At 37.9% G+C, this 18,551-nt stretch overlaps 1 protein-coding gene across 1 annotated transcript in view; it reads right to left on the bottom strand.

Moving 5' to 3' along the window:
• The window catches only part of fhod3a (formin homology 2 domain containing 3a), a 68,501-nt gene extending 61,440 nt beyond the window's left edge, over positions 1-7,061 (bottom strand). Inside the window, exon 1 of the mRNA XM_066668030.1 lies at positions 6,897-7,061. Coding sequence (XP_066524127.1) covers positions 6,897-7,061 — 165 coding nt within the window. The remainder of the gene's footprint in view (positions 1-6,896) is intronic.
• Positions 7,062-18,551: the final 11,490 nt, after the last annotated feature.

Below are 18,551 nucleotides of genomic sequence, written 5' to 3'. Positions count from 1 at the left end.
CCCCATCACTCCAGAGAACACAGTTCCACTGTTCCACACACCAGAGGAACTCTATCACTCCAGAGATTACAGTTCCACTGTTCCACACACCAGAGGAACCCCATCACTCCAGAGAACACAGTTCCACTGTTCCACACACCAGAGGAACTCCATCACTCCAGAGAACACAGTTCCACTGTTCCACACACCAGAGGAACTCCATCACTCCAGAGAACACAGTTCCACTGTTCCACACACCAGAGGAACTCCATCACTCCAGAGAACACAGTTCCACTGTTCCACACACCAGAGGAACTCCATCGCTCCAGAGAACACAGTTCCACTGTTCCACACACCAGAGGAACTCCATCACTCCAGAGAACACAGTTCCACTGTTCCACACACCAGAGGAACTCCGTCACTCCAGAGAACACAGTTCCACTGTTCCACACACCAGAGGAACTCCGTCACTCCAGAGAACACAGTTCCACTGTTCCACACACCAGAGGAACTCCGTCACTCCAGAGAACACAGTTCCACTGTTCCACACACCAGAGGAACTCCATCACTCCAGAGAACACAGTTCCACTGTTCCACACACCAGAGGAACCCCATCACTCCAGAGAACACAGTTCCACTGTTCCACACACCAGAGGAACTCCGTCACTCCAGAGAACACAGTTCCACTGTTCCACACACCACAGGAACCCCATCACTACAGAGAACACAGTTCCACTGTTCCACTCACAAGAGGAACTCCTTCACTACAGAGAACACAGTTCCACTGTTCCACACACCAGAGGAACCCCATCACTACAGAGAACACAGTTCCACTGTTCCACTCACAAGAGGAACTCCTTCACTACAGAGAACACAGTTCCACTGTTCCACACACCAGAGGAACCCCATCACTCCAGAGAACACAGTTCCACTGTTCCACACACCAGAGGAACCCCATTATTCCAGAGAACACAGTTCCACTGTTCCACACACCAGAGGAACACCATCACTCCAGAGAACACAGTTCCACTGTTCCACACACCAGAGGAACCCCATCACTCCAGAGAACACAGATCCACTGTTCCACACACCAGAGGAACCCCATCACTCCAGAGAACACAGTTCCACTGTTCCACACACCAGAGGAACTCCATCACTCCAAAGAACACAGTTCCACTGTTCCACACACCAGAGGAACTCCATCGTTCCAGAGAACACAGTTCCACTGTTCCACACACCAGAGGAACTCCATCACTCCAAAGAACACAGTTCTACTGTTCCACACACCAGAGGAACTCCATCGCTCCAGAGAACACAGTTCCACTGTTCCACACACCAGAGGAACTCCATCACTCCAGAAAACACAGTTCCACTGTTCCACACACCAGAGGAACCCCATCACTCCAGAGAACACAGTTCCACTGTTCCACACACCAGAGGAACCCCATCACTCCAGAGAACACAGTTCCACTGTTCCACACACCAGAGGAACTCCATTGCTCCAGAGAACACAGTTCCACTGTTCCACACACCAGAGGAACTCCATCGCTCCAGAGAACACTTTTCCACTGTTCCACACACCAGAGGAACTCCATCACTCCAGAAAACACAGTTCCATTGTTCCACACACCAGAGGAACTCCATCACTCCAGAGAACACAGTTCCACTGTTCCACACACCAGAGGAACTCCATCACTCCAGAAAACACAGTTCCACTGTTCCACACACCAGAGGAACTCCATCACTCCAGAGAACACAGTTCCACTGTTCCACACACCAGAGGAACTCCATCACTCCAGAAAACACAGTTCCACTGTTCCACACACCAGAGGAACTCCATCACTCCAGAGAACACAGTTCCACTGTTCCACACACCAAAGGAACCAAGTGAAGGTCCTGCTCCATCCAGCGTGAGAGTTCACTCTCAGTGACTTTGGCAGGTTCAGGGCAGTGTGTAGAGGCAGGACACAGCCCACAACATCATCAACATGCTCAGGAACACCCCAACAATGGCCTTCTAACCCTCAGACTGCACTGCACTGAACACAATCACATCTTCTGACTGGACACACCACTCCCCCTGTAACGTTAGCATTGGGGCTGAAAGGTCCCTTCCCTCCAGAACATCTCCCCCCACCATCAAACACACACACCGCCCCCAGCCCCCATCATTCCTGATAACACTCAGAGATCCAGGCAGTTTAAAAGTGAAAATCTGACTCGACTCTTAAATGGGGACTGTGTCTACACTGGGTCAGCGGTGTGACCAGCACTGAGGCATTCTGGGAAAAAAAAAACACTGACCTATATTTTGTTTTACAGATTTTACTCAAACACTCAATTAAACCGGCCTCAGGCTCCTCTCAGAAATTACAGAGCAAGAAAGAGAGAGAGGAGAGGACAGAAAGAGAATGGAAGAGACACCATAAGGAAAGAGACAAGGGGGAAAACAAGAGACTGAAACACTGCTCAATAAAAAAATAAGGGAAAAAGCAAGAAAAAAGAAACCACAAAAGGGAAAATAACAGGTGCAGGATAAATCAGTCCACACGACTCCTCAATAAATGCTCTATACACTAGAATAGGAGAGATCAGTCCATACACGCCTCCTCAATAAATGCTCTATACACTAGAATAGGAGAGATCAGTCCATACCGCCTCCTCTATAAACGCTCTATACACTAGAATAGGAGATATCAGTCCACACGCCTCCTCTATAAACACTCTATACACTAGAATAGGAGACATCAGTCCATACGCCTCCTCTATAAACACTCTATACACTAGAATAGGAGACATCAGTCCATACGCCTCCTCAATCTAGCTCTATACACTAGAATAGGAGACATCAGTCCACATTCCTCCTCAATAAACGCTCTATACACTAGAATAGGAGACATCAGTCCACAAGCCTCCTCTATAAACACTCTATACACTAGAATAGGAGACATCAGTCCATACGCCTCCTCAATAAACGCTCTATACACTAGAATAGGAGACATCAGTCCATACGCCTCCTCTATAAACACTCTATACACTAGAATAGGAGACATCAGTCCATACGCCTCCTCTATAAACACTCTATACACTAGAATAGGAGACATCAGTCCATACGCCTCCTCAATCTAGCTCTATACACTAGAATAGGAGACATCAGTCCACATTCCTCCTCAATAAACGCTCTATACACTAGAATAGGAGACATCAGTCCACAAGCCTCCTCTATAAACACTCTATACACTAGAATAGGAGACATCAGTCCATACGCCTCCTCAATAAACGCTCTATACACTAGAATAGGAGACATCAGTCCATACGCCTCCTCTATAAACACTCTATACACTAGAATAGGAGAGATCAGTCCACACGCCTCCTCTATAAATGCTCTATACACTAGAAAAGGAGACATCAGTCCACGTGCCTCCTCTATAAACACTCTATACACTAGAATAGGAGACATCAGTCCACACGCCTCCTCTATAAACGCTCTATACACTAGAATAGGAGACATCAGTCCACACGCCTCCTCTATAAACACTCTATACACTAGAATAGGAGACATCAGTCCACACGCCTCCTCTATAAACACTCTATACACTAGAATAGGAGACATCAGTCCATACGCCTCCTCTATAAACACTCTATACACTAGAATAGGAGACATCAGTCCACACGCCTCCTCTATAAACACTCTATACACTAGAATAGGAGACATCAGTCCATACGCCTCCTCTATAAACACTCTATACACTAGAATAGGAGACATCAGTCCATACGCCTCCTCTATAAACACTCTATACACTAGAATAGGAGACATCAGACCACACGCCTCCTCTATAAACGCTCTATACACTAGAATAGGAGAGATCAGTCCACACACCTCCTCTATAAACACTCTATACACTACAATAGGAGACATCAGTCCATAAGCCTCCTCTATAAACACTCTATACACTAGAATAGGAGACATCAGCCCAAAGACCCCCCTGTCCACTCAGCCCCCCCCCCCCCTCCCCCACTGCCCCACCCTGGTCTGTGGGCGTATCCTGTGTGGATTAAGTCAGGAATGTGGGCGGAGTTATTCACCTGTAGATTCACCTGTCCAGGTGTTCTCTGATCACGAGTGCTCTCCATATCCACAATCCTAAACTAATCCTGGGCTCTGGAGCAGGAAATTCTAGCTCACAGCCATCCTCAATGCCAGGGGTCTGCCTGAGGGGTGTAATCCCCCAGAACTGTCTAGTGAAACGGTGGACTGTGTTCTCTGGATCAATGAAGCCATGGGGAACAGTGGTGCAGCTGTTACATTCTGGCTTCTTCATCAAATCTATCATTCCACCTTAAAAGAGGCAGTAGACAAATACACACACCTGCTTCGTGCCAGAATTTAATGCACCGTTTAAGGTGGAAGAAAGATACCAGGGCAACTAGAGGCACCAATATATAATGTCTACATCAATTAAGGTGGATCAGGCACCAGAATGGAGTTGTTACTATCATCAATGCGAAGTAAAGGCACAAAACAGTAACTGCTGCACCATTTAAGGTGGAAGAGAGGCAACAACATATATTTCCTTTATCAATTAAGGTGGAACAGTGACATCAGATGCAACATTTATGGTGAACTCGAAACACCAAAATCTAATTTCTGCATCAATTCATTCAGTGGCACAAGGATGTAACCGCTGCACAATTTAAGGTGGCATAGTGGCATATGAACAATTTAAGGTGGAAACAATGCACCAGGATATAACTGCTGAAGTAGCTACACTATGCCATGTGGATTGAAGACACCAGAATGTAACTGCAGCACCATTTAAGGTGGACTCATGGCACCAGCATGTAAATGATGCACCATTTAAGGTGGACTGGTGGCACCAGCATGTAACGACCACAGTGGGGAAAAAGAGAGAGAGGCACTGAAATGTTGTCTGTATCACTAAAGGTGGAACAGAGACAAAAGAATGCAACTGTTGCACTATTTTAGGTGGACTGGCAGCACCAGAATGTATGTGCTGCAATATTAAATGTGCACCACAATGTAGTTTTCATAAGGCAAATTATAAAGCAACTGCTGCGTAACACTTTAAACAACCTTCACCTTCACCTCAGTGTCCAAAAGTATCTGGACACTGTCTCTGCTGAGTGACCTCTGAGCTACGCCCAGACGCAGAGTGTGGGACACTGAGGAGCGGCTGCACATGATCCTAACGTCACCATGCTCAATGTCATGTGTGGACTAGGTGTTCAAGAGACCTCCAGGTTTGTACATTCCTCTGGTTCCAGGGGAGACACTGGACAAGACGGCGACCTCTTACTTTAGACCAGAGAGTGTCCACTCACGCTGCTGAGAGTTATATCGGGCGACTGGCCACCTGTCGCTCTGACTGCAGCTCTAATCTCAGACACACACTCACACACACAATATAACAGACTCGCTGCTCTCCACAGGAATTCCACAAAACCCAATTCACAGACAAACAGGGAAACAGCATAAACATAAACAAATAGACACAAACAAATAGCATAATCACACAGACAAACCAAACGACATATAAGCAAACAAATGAACTCCATAAACATAAACAACACAGACTCAAACAAATGAACTCCATAAACATAAACAAATAACAGACACAAACAAATTAACTACATGAACAAATAACACAGACACAAATTAACTGCATAAACAAACGACAGACACAAACAAATAAACTCCATAAACATAAACAAACAAATAACAGACACAAACAAATGAACTCCATAAACATAAACAAACAAATAACAGACACAAACAAATGAACTCCATAAACATAAACAAACAAATAACAGACACAAACAAATGAACTCCATAAACATAAACAAACAAAACAGACACAAACAAATAAACTCCAAACAAACAATTGAACTCCATAAACATAAACAAATAACAGACACACACAAATGAACTCCATAAACAAATAACACAGACACAGATGAACTGCATAAAAAACGACAGACACAAACAAATGAACTCCATAAACATAAACAAATAACACAGACACAAACAAATTAACTACATGAACAAATAACACAGACACAAATTAACCGCATAAACAAACGACAGACACAAACAAATAAACTCTATAAACAAACAAATAACAGACACAAACAAATAAACTCCAAACAAACAAACAATTGAACTCCATAAACATAAACAAATAACAGACACACACAAATGAACTCCATAAACATAAACAAATAACAGACACAAACAAATGAACTCCATAAACATAAACAAACAACACAGACACAAACAAATGAACTCCATAAACATAAACAAACAACACAGACTCAAACAAATGAACTTCATAAACATAAACAAACAACAGAGATACAAACAAATGAACTCCATAAACAAACAAATAACAGACACAAACAAATGAATTCCATAAACATAAACAAATAACACAGATACAAACAAATGAACTACATAAAAAAATAACAGACACAAATGAACTACATAAACAAACGGCACAGGCACAAATAAATAAACTCCATAAACATAAACAAATACATAGACACAAACAAATGAACTTTATAAACAAATACCATAAACACAAAGAAATGAACTCCATAAAAACAAACAGCACAAACACATACAAATAAACAGCACATACAAACTGACAACATGGAAAAACACAACCAACACAAATATATATCATAAACATACCATGAAAACTAACACCATAAACATAAACAACCCCCACATACACAAACAAATCAACTCCAGAAACACAAATATTTAAAACACCATCTAAAAATCGCCACAAACACAAATTACCATCGACACAAACAAATAAACATAAACAGATAAACACTCCATAAACACACAGACTCCAGCTTTACTCTCAACACACACACACTGTGGTACTGACCCGGTGCGGCGCGCGCAGCAGGCGGTGGAGCGCGTGCAACTGGCTGCTGAGGGGCAGGTCCTCTCTGAAGGAGAAACGCGGGGGACGCGCGGGCTCCGGGAAGCTCGAGCAGCTGAAAGGGTCCGTGTCGTCCACAAACTGCACCCTGCACTCCAGACACGACATTCTGAGGGGTGGCACCGGGGCAAAACCGAGGGGCACAACCGGGGCTACACCAGCCCTCTCACCGCCGCGCGCTCGGGTGCTTCCACCGTGCGCTACAGCAGTTGTGCCCTCTTCATGCGCGAGGGGAAACGCGCTTAGCAACAACCCCTCCCACATCGACTAACCCTCCCACAACACACGCCTGAAACACGCCCCCTGCAGGAGTATACAGAAGAGAGGGCGCCATCCTGCGGCAGTGTGTGCACATGACCACGCACTCACACACACACAGAGAGAGAGAGAGAGAGAGAGCGCTAGGGAGGGAGGGGTGTGCCTCAAACTGTTTCATGCTCCCTATTAAGTGCACTAGATTAGACATGAAATATAAGTACCACTATATGTTGAGGTTATATATTCCTATATTATTCAAGGAGGTTGCCTAGATTTTGCTAGGCTGTAGTGATGGCATCCCTAGTGGTTGCTATGTTGCTATAATACCTCTTTTAATATTAACACACTACAAACTGCACCACAGAGGACTGGAAAAATCGCACCCTAAATATTGCACTGCAGAGGACTTAAACACCTAGCAATAAACACCTTACACAGTGCACTACACAGGGTATTAATGAAAAGGACAGAGCACGGTAGTACTGTAACAGTTGTTTCTGAACACGAGGGGGAAGCAGAGCCCCTTAATCCTAACACTGGACTTTCTCATCTGTCCTTCAATGTTTTACATTGGTGAAAAGTAGTGTGAGTAACTGAGTAGTAGTTTACATCATTGTGATATACTGTGCAGTAGCATATATTAGAGTGTAGTAGTTTATATCATTGTGATATACTGTGCAGTAGTGTGTATTAGAGTGTAGTAGTTTATATCATTGTGATATACTGTGCAGTAGCGTGTATTAGAGTGTAGTAGTATAAATCATTGTGATATACTGTGCAGTAGCATATATTAGAGTGTAGCAGTTTATATCATTGTGATATACTGTGCAGTAGCGTGTATTAGAGTGTAGTAGTTTAAATCATTGTGATACACTGTGCAGTAGCATATATTAGAGTGTAGCAGTTTATATCATTGTGATATACTGTGCAGTAGCGTGTATTAGAGTGTAGTAGTTTAAATTATTGTGATATACTGTGCAGTAGCGTATATTAGAGTGTAGTAGTTTATATCATTGTGATATACTCTGCATTAGTGCATGTTAGAGTGTAGTAGTAGTTTATATCATTGTGATACACTGTGCAGTAGCGTATATTAGAGTGTAGTAGTTTATATCATTGTGATATATTGTGCAGTAGTATATATTAGAGTGAAGTAGTTTATATCATTGTGATACACTGTGCAGTAGCGTATATTAGAATGTAGTAGTTTACATCACTGTGATATATTGTGCAGTAGTGTATATTAGAGTGTAGTAGTTTATATCATTGTGATATACTGTGCAGTAGCGTATAATAGAGTGTAGTAGTTTATATTATTGTGATATACTGTGCATTAGTGCATATTAGAGTGTAGTAGTAGTTTATATCATTGTGTTATACTGTGCAGTAACGTATATTAGAGTGTAGTAGTTTATATTATTGTGATATACTGTGCAGTAGCGTATATTAGAGTGTAGTAGTTTATATCATTGTGATATACTGTTTAGTAGCGTATATTAGAGTGTAGTAGTAGTTTATATTATTGTGATATACTGTGTAGTAGCGTATATTAGAGTGTAGTATTAGTTTATATTATTGTGATATACTGTGCAGTAGTGTATATTAGAGTGTAGTAGTTTATATAATTGTGTTATACTGTGCAGTAACGTATATTAGAGTGTAGTAGTAGTTTATATTATTGTGATATACTGTGTAGTAGCGTATATTAGAGTGTAGTAGTAGTTTATATTATTGTGATATACTGTGCAGTAGTGTATATTAGAGTGTAGTAGTTTATATCATTGTGATATACTGTGCAATAGCGTATAATAGAGTGTAGTAGTTTATATTATTGTGATATACTGTGCATTAGTGCATATTAGAGTGTAGTAGTAGTTTATATTATTGTGATATACTGTGTAGTAGCGTATATTAGAGTGTAGTAGTAGTTTATATTATTGTGATATACTGTGCAGTAGCGTGTATTAGAGTGTAGTAGTTTAAATTATTGTGATATACTGTGCAGTAGCGTATATTAGAGTGTAGTAGTTTATATCATTGTGATATACTCTGCATTAGTGCATGTTAGAGTGTAGTAGTAGTTTATATCATTGTGATACACTGTGCAGTAGCGTATATTAGAGTGTAGTAGTTTATATCATTGTGATATATTGTGCAGTAGTATATATTAGAGTGAAGTAGTTTATATCATTGTGATACACTGTGCAGTAGCGTATATTAGAATGTAGTAGTTTACATCACTGTGATATATTGTGCAGTAGTGTATATTAGAGTGTAGTAGTTTATATCATTGTGATATACTGTGCAGTAGCGTATAATAGAGTGTAGTAGTTTATATTATTGTGATATACTGTGCATTAGTGCATATTAGAGTGTAGTAGTAGTTTATATCATTGTGTTATACTGTGCAGTAACGTATATTAGAGTGTAGTAGTTTATATTATTGTGATATACTGTGCAGTAGCGTATATTAGAGTGTAGTAGTTTATATCATTGTGATATACTGTTTAGTAGCGTATATTAGAGTGTAGTAGTAGTTTATATTATTGTGATATACTGTGTAGTAGCGTATATTAGAGTGTAGTATTAGTTTATATTATTGTGATATACTGTGCAGTAGTGTATATTAGAGTGTAGTAGTTTATATAATTGTGTTATACTGTGCAGTAACGTATATTAGAGTGTAGTAGTAGTTTATATTATTGTGATATACTGTGTAGTAGCGTATATTAGAGTGTAGTAGTAGTTTATATTATTGTGATATACTGTGCAGTAGTGTATATTAGAGTGTAGTAGTTTATATCATTGTGATATACTGTGCAATAGCGTATAATAGAGTGTAGTAGTTTATATTATTGTGATATACTGTGCATTAGTGCATATTAGAGTGTAGTAGTAGTTTATATCATTGTGATATACTGTGCAGTAACATATATTAGAGTGTAGTAGTTTATATTATTGTGATATACTGTGAACCAGCGTATTTTAGAGTGTAGTAGTTTATATCATTGTGATATACTGTGTAGTAGCGTATATTAGAGTGTAGTAGTAGTTTATATTATTGTGATATACTGTGTACTAGCGTATATTAGAGTGTAGTAGTAGTTTATATTATTGTGATATACTGTGTAGTAGCGTATATTAGAGTGTAGTAGTAGTTTATATTATTGTGATATACTGTGCAGTAGTGTATATTAGAGTGTAGTAGTTTATATAATTGTGTTATACTGTGCAGTAACGTATATTAGAGTGTAGTAGTAGTTTATATTATTGTGGTATACTGTGTAGTAGCGTATATTAGAGTGTAGTAGTAGTTTATATTATTGTGATATACTGTGCAGTAGTGTATATTAGAGTGTAGTAGTTTATATAATTGTGATATAGTGTGCAGTAACGTATATTACAGTGTAGTAGTTTATATTATTGTGATATACTGTGAACTAGCGTATATTAGAGTGTAGTAGTTTATATCATTGTGATATACTGTGCAGTAGCGTATATTAGAGTGTAGTAGTTTATATTATTGTGATATACTGTGAACTAGCGTATATTAGAGTGTAGTAGTTTATATCATTGTGATATACTGTGTAGTAGCGTATATTAGAGTGTAGTAGTAGTTTATATTATTGTGATATACTGTGTAGTAGCGTATATTAGAGTGTAGTACCGTGTTTCCCCGATAGTAAGACACCCCCGATAGTAAGACGCAGTGTGGGTTTTAGGGGGGTCGGCTAATGTAAGACGTACCCCGAAAGTAAGACATAGTAAACTGTACGTTGGAAAAATATAAGCCATAGTACCGGTACCTTTTGCTGCATTAACTGCGGGATGCGGACGGATCTGGAGCGGAATGAGCGGAGGGATGTGGCGGCCGCGGGAGCAGCAGTAATGTTGTCCGTGGTCCAACACGCAGCCTCAGTGCCCTCACGTGCAGCCGCTGGTGGCCGCTCTGATTGGCATGGCCATGGTTGTCATGGAATAAATCTGTTTTATCTTCCAGTATAACATATTCAAACTGTTCGTTCTTACCGTTTTTCATTGTTTTACATGTTATACATGGAAATACCGTCATGATACGGTTGTAACAAGACATTCTTGGCACTTGCTTTTATAAAACTGTTTTATGGTGAATACCATACTGTTCAGGTTGTTAATAAATGTTAATTTTATGGTTAAAACAAAAATCGACATTTTTTACCAATATAAGACATACCCCGAAAGTAAGACATAGTGGGACTTTCGGGGGTAAAAAGAATGTAAGACACTGTCTTACATTCGGGGAAACACGGTAGTAGTTTATATCATTGTGATATACTGTGCAGTAGTGTATATTAGAGTGTAGTAGTTTATATAATTGTGTTATACTGTGCAGTAGCGTATATTAGAGTGTAGTAGTAGTTTATATTATTGTGATATACTGTGTAGTAGCGTATATTAGAGTGTAGTAGTTTATATAATTGTGTTATACTGTGCAGTAACGTATATTAGAGTGTAGTAGTTTATATTATTGTGATATACTGTGAACTGGCGTATATTAGAGTGTAGTAGTTTATATCATTGTGATATACTGTGCAGTAGTGTATATTTGAGAGTAGTAGTTTATATCATTGTGTTATACTGTGCAGTAACATATATAAGAGTGTAGAAGTTTATATTATTGTGATATACTGTGCAGCAGCGTAAATTAGAGTGTAGTAGTAGTTTATATTATCGTGATATACTGTGCAGTAGCGTATATTAGAGTGTAGTAGTTTATATCATTGTGTTACACTGTGCAGTAGCATATATTAGAGTGTAGTAGTTTATATTATTGTAATATACTGTGCAGTAGCGTGTATTGGAGTGTAGTAGTTTACATCACTGTGATGTACTGTGCAGTAGGATATATTAGAGTGTAGTAGTAGTTTAAATCATTGTGATATACTGTGCAGTAGCGTAAATTAGAGTGTAGTACTTTACATTATTGTGATGTACTGTGCAGTAGCGTATTTTAGAGTGTAGTAGTTTATATCATTGTGTTATACTGTGCAGTAGCATATATTAGAGTGTAGTAGTAGTTTATATCATTGTGATATACTGTGCAGTAGCATATATTAGAGTGTAGTAGTTGTTTATATCACTGTGATATACTGTGCAGTAGGGTATATTAAAGTGTAGTAGTAGTTTAAATCATTGTGATATACTGTGCAGTAGCGTATATTAGAGTGTAGTAGTAGTTTATATCATTGTGATATTTTGTGCAGTAGCGTATATTAGAGTGTAGTAGTTTACATCATTGTGATATATTGTGCAGTAGCGTATATTAGAGTGTAAGTAGTTTACATCATTGTGATATACTGTGCAGTAGCGTATATTAGAGTGTAGTAGTTTACATCATTGTGATATACTGTGCAGTAGCGTATATTAGTGTAGTAGTAGTTTACATCATTGTGATATACTGTGCAGTAGCGTATATTAGTGTAGTAGTAGTTTACATCATTGTGATATACTGTGCAGTAGCGTATATTAGAGTGTAAGTAGTTTATATCATTGTGATATACTGTGCAGTAGCGTATATTAGAGTGTAGTAGTAGTTTACGTCATTGTGATATACTGTACAGTAGCGTATATTAGAGTGTAAGTAGTTTATATCATTGTGATATACTGTGCAGTAGCGTATATTAGAGTGTAGCAGTTTATACTATTGTGATATACTGTGCAGTAGCGTATATTAGAGTGTAGTAGTAGTTTATATCATTGTGATATACTGTGCAGTAACATATTTTAGGGTGTAGTAGTAGTATACACCATTGTGATATACTGTGCAGTAGCGTATATTAGAGTGTAGTAGTAGTTTATATCATTGTGATATACTGTGCAGTAGCGTATATTAGAGTGTAGCAGTTTATATTATTGTAATATACTGTGCAGTAGCGTATATTAATGTGTAGTAGTAGTTTATATCATTGTGATATACTGTGCAGTAACATTTTTCAGGGTGTAGTAGTAGTATACACCATTGTGATATACTGTGCAGTAGCGTATATTAGAGTGTAGTAGTAGTTTATATCATTGTGATATACTGTGCAGTAGCGTATATTAGAGTGAAGCAGTTTATACTATTGTAATATACTGTGCAGTAGCATATATTAGAGTGTTGTAGTAGTTTATATCATTGTGATATACTGTGCAGTAGCGTATATTAGAGTGTAGTAGTAGTTTATATCATTGTGATATACTGTGAAGTAGCGTATATTAGAGTGTAGTAGTAGTTTATATCATTGTGATTTACTGTGCAGTAGCGTATATTAGAGTTTAGTAGTAGTTTATATCATTGTGATATACTGTGCAGTAGCGTATATTAGAGTGTTGTAGTAGTTTATATCATTGTGATATACTGTGCAGTAGCGTATATTAGAGTGTAGTAGTTTATATCATTGTGTTACACTGTGCAGTAGCATATATTAGAGTGTAGTAGTTTATATTATTGTAATATACTGTGCAGTAGCGTGTATTGGAGTGTAGTAGTTTACATCACTGTGATGTACTGTGCAGTAGGATATATTAGAGTGTAGTAGTAGTTTAAATCATTGTGATATACTGTGCAGTAGCGTAAATTAGAGTGTAGTACTTTACATTATTGTGATGTACTGTGCAGTAGCGTATTTTAGAGTGTAGTAGTTTATATCATTGTGTTATACTGTGCAGTAGCATATATTAGAGTGTAGTAGTAGTTTATATCATTGTGATATACTGTGCAGTAGCATATATTAGAGTGTAGTAGTTGTTTATATCACTGTGATATACTGTGCAGTAGGGTATATTAAAGTGTAGTAGTAGTTTAAATCATTGTGATATACTGTGCAGTAGCGTATATTAGAGTGTAGTAGTAGTTTATATCATTGTGATATTTTGTGCAGTAGCGTATATTAGAGTGTAGTAGTTTACATCATTGTGATATATTGTGCAGTAGCGTATATTAGAGTGTAAGTAGTTTACATCATTGTGATATACTGTGCAGTAGCGTATATTAGAGTGTAGTAGTTTACATCATTGTGATATACTGTGCAGTAGCGTATATTAGTGTAGTAGTAGTTTACATCATTGTGATATACTGTGCAGTAGCGTATATTAGTGTAGTAGTAGTTTACATCATTGTGATATACTGTGCAGTAGCGTATATTAGAGTGTAAGTAGTTTATATCATTGTGATATACTGTGCAGTAGCGTATATTAGAGTGTAGTAGTAGTTTACGTCATTGTGATATACTGTACAGTAGCGTATATTAGAGTGTAAGTAGTTTATATCATTGTGATATACTGTGCAGTAGCGTATATTAGAGTGTAGCAGTTTATACTATTGTGATATACTGTGCAGTAGCGTATATTAGAGTGTAGTAGTAGTTTATATCATTGTGATATACTGTGCAGTAACATATTTTAGGGTGTAGTAGTAGTATACACCATTGTGATATACTGTGCAGTAGCGTATATTAGAGTGTAGTAGTAGTTTATATCATTGTGATATACTGTGCAGTAGCGTATATTAGAGTGTAGCAGTTTATATTATTGTAATATACTGTGCAGTAGCGTATATTAATGTGTAGTAGTAGTTTATATCATTGTGATATACTGTGCAGTAACATTTTTCAGGGTGTAGTAGTAGTATACACCATTGTGATATACTGTGCAGTAGCGTATATTAGAGTGTAGTAGTAGTTTATATCATTGTGATATACTGTGCAGTAGCGTATATTAGAGTGAAGCAGTTTATACTATTGTAATATACTGTGCAGTAGCATATATTAGAGTGTTGTAGTAGTTTATATCATTGTGATATACTGTGCAGTAGCGTATATTAGAGTGTAGTAGTAGTTTATATCATTGTGATATACTGTGAAGTAGCGTATATTAGAGTGTAGTAGTAGTTTATATCATTGTGATTTACTGTGCAGTAGCGTATATTAGAGTTTAGTAGTAGTTTATATCATTGTGATATACTGTGCAGTAGCGTATATTAGAGTGTTGTAGTAGTTTATATCATTGTGATATACTGTGCAGTAGCGTATATTAGAGTGTAGCAGTTTATACTATTGTAATATACTGTGCAGTAGCGTATATTAGAGTGTTGTAGTAGTTTATATCATTGTGATATACTGTGCAGTAGCGTATATTAGAGTGTAGTAGTAGTTTATATCATTGTGATATACTCTGCAGTAGCGTATATTACAGTGTAGTAGTAGTTTATATCATTGTGATATACTGTGCAGTAGCGTATATTAGAGTTTAGTAGTAGTTTATATCATTGTGATATACTGTGCAGTAGCGTATATTAGAGTGTAGCAGTTTATATTATTGTAATATACTGTGCAGTAGCGTATATTAATGTGTAGTAGTAGTTTATATCATTGTGATATACTGTGCAGTAACATTTTTCAGGGTGTAGTAGTAGTATACACCATTGTGATATACTGTGCAGTAGCGTATATTAGAGTGTAGTAGTAGTTTATATTATTGTGATATATTGTGCAGTAGTGTATATTAGAGTGTAGCAGTTTATACTATTGTAATATACTGTGCAGTAGCATATATTAGAGTGTTGTAGTAGTTTATATCATTGTGATATACTGTGCAGTAGCGTATATTAGAGTGTAGTAGTAGTTTATATCATTGTGATATACTGTGCAGTAGCGTATATTAGAGTGTAGTAGTAGTTTATATCATTGTGATATACTGTGCAGTAGCGTATATTAGAGTTTAGCAGTAGTTTATATCATTGTGATATACTGTGCAGTAGCGTATATTAGAGTGTTGTAGTAGTTTATATCATTGTGATATACTGTGCAGTAGCGTATATTAGAGTGTAGCAGTTTATACTATTGTGATATACTGTGCAGTAGCGTATATTAGAGTGTTGTAGTAGTTTATATCATTGTGATATACTGTGCAGTAGCGTATATTAGAGTGTAGTAGTAGTTTACATCATTGTGATATACTGTGCAGTAGCGTATATTAGAGTGTAGTAGTAGTTTACATCATTGTGATATACTGTGCAGTAGCGTATATTAGAGTGTAGTAGTGGTTTATATCATTGTGATATACTGTGCAGTAGCGTATATTAGAGTGTAGCAGTTTATATTATTGTAATATACTGTGCAGTAGCGTATATTAATGTGTAGTAGTAGTTTATATCATTGTGATATACTGTGCAGTAACATTTTTCAGGGTGTAGTAGTAGTATACACCATTGTGATATACTGTGCAGTAGCGTATATTAGAGTGTAATAGTAGTTTATATCATTGTGATATACTGTGCAGTAGCGTATATTAGAGTGTAGTAGTAGTTTATATCATTGTGATATACTGTGCAGTAGCGTATATTAGAGTGTAGTAGTAGTTTATATCATTGTGATATACTGTGCAGTAACATTTTTCAGGGTGTAGTAGTAGTATACACCATTGTGATATACTGTGCAGTAGCGTATATTAGAGTGTTGTAGTAGTTTATATCATTGTGATATACTGTGCAGTTTCGTATATTAGAGTGTAGTAGTAGTTTATATCATTGTGATATACTGTGCAGTAGCGTATATTAGAGTGTAGTAGTAGTTTATATCATTGTGATATACTGTGCAGTAACATTTTTCAGGGTGTAGTAGTAGTATACACCATTGTGATATACTGTGCAGTAGCGTATATTAGAGTGTTGTAGTAGTTTATATCATTGTGATATACTGTGCAGTAGCGTATATTAGAGTGTAGTAGTAGTTTATATCATTGTGATATACTGTGCGGTAACATATTTCAGGGTGTAGTAGTATACACCATTGTGATATACTGTGCAGTAGCGTATATTAGAGTGTAGTAGTAGTTTATATTATTGTGATATACTGTGCAGTAGTGTATATTAGAGTGTAGTAGTAGTTTATATCATTGTGATATACTGTGCAGTAGCGTATATTAGAGTGTAGTAGTAGTTTATATCATTGTGATATACTGTGCAGTAGCATATATTAGAGTGTAGTAGTAGTTTATATCATTGTGATATACTGTGTGGTAACATATTTCAGGGTGTAGTAGTAGTATACACCATTGTGATATACTGTGCAGTAGCGTATTGTAGCAGTGTGTTTTCTGTTGTGTATCAGCAGTGTGTAGTAGTTTGCAGTCGCTATTGTACATTAGATTGTGGGATGCCCATAGAAATATGAAGATCATAAAACTTTATGCAGAAGCCGGGCTCAATTTACCATCTGATTAAACTCCGGGACAGTGCTCCGTATTTCACATCTACCCAGTTGTGTCCTGTGTTGTGCTGTGAGGAGGTTGGGGTCCATCTTCTGAGTCTTGGATCCTCTGGAGTTGTCCTCTCCACACCCTGAGGGAGTTAGTTCTGCTGCTGCTGCCTGTGTTTACTCTTCTCAAGTCGTATAATAAAACTGAACTATACACACCATTAGTCCTCCCCCAGTGTTCCGCGAGTGCTGTGAGGCCCTGTCCCTTAACTGTAATCTCTCTCTGAGAGCTGAGTGCTGTGTGATTACACACCATTAGAGGGAGTTAATGACTGAGCACTGGAGAGATACTGACCTCGGTGAAGAGGGAGCAGTGATAACACTGACCTTTACAACCCAACACACACACAACATAACACTACACAACACAACACACACAGGACACACACAACACACTACATCAAAACACATGCAACACACACAACACACTACATAACACAGGGGATTGATTAGAGATTGATTATGATGTGAACAGGGATTGAGTATAGTGTGATTAGGGATTGATTATGATGTGAATAGGGATTGATTATGGTGTGATTAGTGATTGATTATGGTGTGATTACGGATTGATTATGGTGTGATTATTGATTGATTATGATGTGATTAGGGATTGGTTATGTTGTGATTAGGGATTGATTAAGTTGTGATTATTGATTGATTATGATGTGAATAAGGGTTGATTATGATGTGAATAGGGATTGATTATGGTGTGATTAGGGATTGATTATGGTGTGATTATTGATTGATTATGATGTGATTATTGATTGATTATGATGTGATTAGTGATTGATTATGGTGTGATTACGGATTGATTATGATGTGATTAGGGTTTGGTTATGTTGTGATTAGGGATTGATAGTGTTTATTTAAGGTGATCCCACCTCTCTTTTGTTTCTCTCTGTAAGTGCTGACCAGGACCTGGAGCTCAGAGAGTGGGAGGCATTTTCTCAGTGCTAAAGTTCACTGTCTGCTTCAAATGTAACTGCAGGAGACCACTCACCACAGCCTTACTGCAACATCACTGTGTGTGTATCCGTGTGTCTGTGTGTGGTCATATCTGGACAAG

This window comes from Hoplias malabaricus, chromosome 4, assembly GCF_029633855.1.
Source record: "Hoplias malabaricus isolate fHopMal1 chromosome 4, fHopMal1.hap1, whole genome shotgun sequence".
Lineage (NCBI taxonomy): Eukaryota > Metazoa > Chordata > Actinopteri > Characiformes > Erythrinidae > Hoplias > Hoplias malabaricus.
Note: the sequence above shows the minus strand (reverse complement) of the source record. Positions and strands in the feature narration are given on the sequence as shown.